The sequence below is a fragment of the Malurus melanocephalus genome, unplaced genomic scaffold (genome assembly GCF_030028575.1).
Source record: "Malurus melanocephalus ecotype Western Australia unplaced genomic scaffold, MMel_1.1 scaffold_1135, whole genome shotgun sequence".
Classification (NCBI taxonomy): domain Eukaryota; kingdom Metazoa; phylum Chordata; class Aves; order Passeriformes; family Maluridae; genus Malurus; species Malurus melanocephalus.
Genome location: NW_026624367.1, coordinates 56,110 through 57,931, shown reverse-complemented (window position 1 = coordinate 57,931; position 1,822 = coordinate 56,110). Strand labels below are relative to the sequence as shown.

Genomic DNA, 1,822 nt, shown 5'->3' with positions numbered 1-1,822 from the left:
GGTCGGAGTCAGGGCTGGGGAGGGGAGAAACGGCCCAAAATGGGGGTGGGAGGGGGGAAAAAATTTAAAAAATAAATATATAAAATTTAATTAAAACGAATTAAAAATGAAACGAAGCGGCTCGACCCAAAGGGTCGCGCTGGGCACCCGGGGGGTTCCGGCGGGCTGGACGGGTGGGTCTGCCCGTGCGGGACGTTTCCCCCGGGAAAAGAATAAATAAATTAATAATAATAACAATAATAATAATATTAATAATAATAATAATAGCAATAGCTATAGTGGTTATAATAGCTGTAATAGTTATTATAATAATACCGATGATAATAGCGATAATAACAAAATAGCTAAATAAATTATATGAAACAATAAATAAATAGTAATAAATAATGAAAATTTTAAAATAACGAAATCGACAAGAATAAAAATTTAAGGAAAAGGGAAAATCCTCCCAAAAAAGCACTTTGTCCCCACGGGGCGCGGGGACCCGCCGCCGGGGCCGGGTCCCCATATTGCACCAAAGCCCACGGCGGAGCCCCGGGGGCCGATCCGCGGGGCCGCCGCGGGTGGGGGGTGTGGGTTGGGGGGGATCGCCCCCCGTCCCCGCCACCTCGGCGATGGGGAGGGGTGTCGGGGCGGGGGTCAGTTGTGGAAGAAGGCGTTGAGCTCCTCGTACATGGGGCCCCGCTCGTGCGGGAGGTGCATGTCGTAGGGGAAGATGTTCTCGGAGTGGACGCCCCCGCGCATCCCCGCTGACCCGAAGACCAGGTTATGGGCGGCGGGGCGGGAGCCGGGCAGCGCCGAGTAGTGCATAGAGTAGTGGTAGCTTTTCTCGTGGTCGGGGGATGAAGAGTCCTGCTTGAGGGAGAAGTTGCCGTTGATGCAGAGCGGGGGGCTGAGCCCCCCGTCGTACTCCGAGCTGTTGTAGTCGGGGGAGGTGTTGCCGTAGAGGCTCTCGTAGGCRGAGGCGCAGTAGCCGTGTGTCCTCAGCCCGTGGGGCCCGGGGCCGGCGGCGGGCGGGCAGGGCGCCGCGGCCAGCCGCGAGCAGGGGTAGGGGTAGGGGTGCACGGCGAAGGAGGCGGCGTTGGGGCCGTGGAACCGACCCCCCTCCTGGCCCTGCTCCGTCAGGAAGTTGCGGGAGTTGAGCTGGAGGCAGCCGGCCACCAGGTTGGTGGTGGGCTGGGACAGCCCCTTGCACAGAGTCTGCACGTAGGAGACCAGGTCGGGCCTCTTGCCCGAGCGCAGGATCTCGGAGAGAGCCCAGATGTAGTTCTTGGCCAAGCGGAGGGTCTCGATTTTGGAGAGTTTTTGGGTTTTGGAGTAGCAGGGAACCACCTTGCGCAGGTTGTCCAGGGCCGCGTTCAGGTCGTGCATCCGGTTCCTCTCCCGGGCGTTCGCCTTCTGCCGCCGCAGCTTGGACCGCTCCAGCCGCGCCTTCGTCATCTTCCTCTTCTTGGGGCCGCGCTTCTTGGGCCGCTCGCCCTCCGCCTCCTCCAGGCCTTCCTCCTCCTCCTCCTCCTCCTCCTCGTCCCCTCCTAGCTCCCCTTCCTCCTTGCTCTCTCCCAGCGAGCCCTCGGGAGGCTCCTCGGGGAGGGCGCAGCCCTTCCCCGCCCGCTCCTCCTTCTCGCTCCGGGCATCCTCCTCGCACTCCTCGGCCCAACCGGGGAATTTCGGGACTTCGGGGACCAGGCTGGGCTCGCTGAAAAGTCGCGTCAACATGGTGGCTGCAGCGGGGGGCAAAGAGCCAGGCGTTACCGGCGGCCCCGCCGCCCGGCCCCCCCCTCCCCCGCCCCGCTCCCACCCGCCGGGACCGGCGAAAACGAAT

The 1,822-nt window shown here is 61.0% G+C and overlaps 1 protein-coding gene across 1 annotated transcript in view; it reads right to left on the bottom strand.

Moving 5' to 3' along the window:
- Nucleotides 1–586: 586 nt before the first annotated feature.
- The window catches only part of NEUROD2 (neuronal differentiation 2), a 2,479-nt gene continuing 1,243 nt past the window's right edge, over nt 587–1,822 (bottom strand). Inside the window, exon 2 of the mRNA XM_057387110.1 lies at nt 587–1,721. Coding sequence (XP_057243093.1) covers nt 640–1,716 — 1,077 coding nt within the window. The 5' untranslated portion in view covers nt 1,717–1,721 and the 3' untranslated portion in view covers nt 587–639. The remainder of the gene's footprint in view (nt 1,722–1,822) is intronic.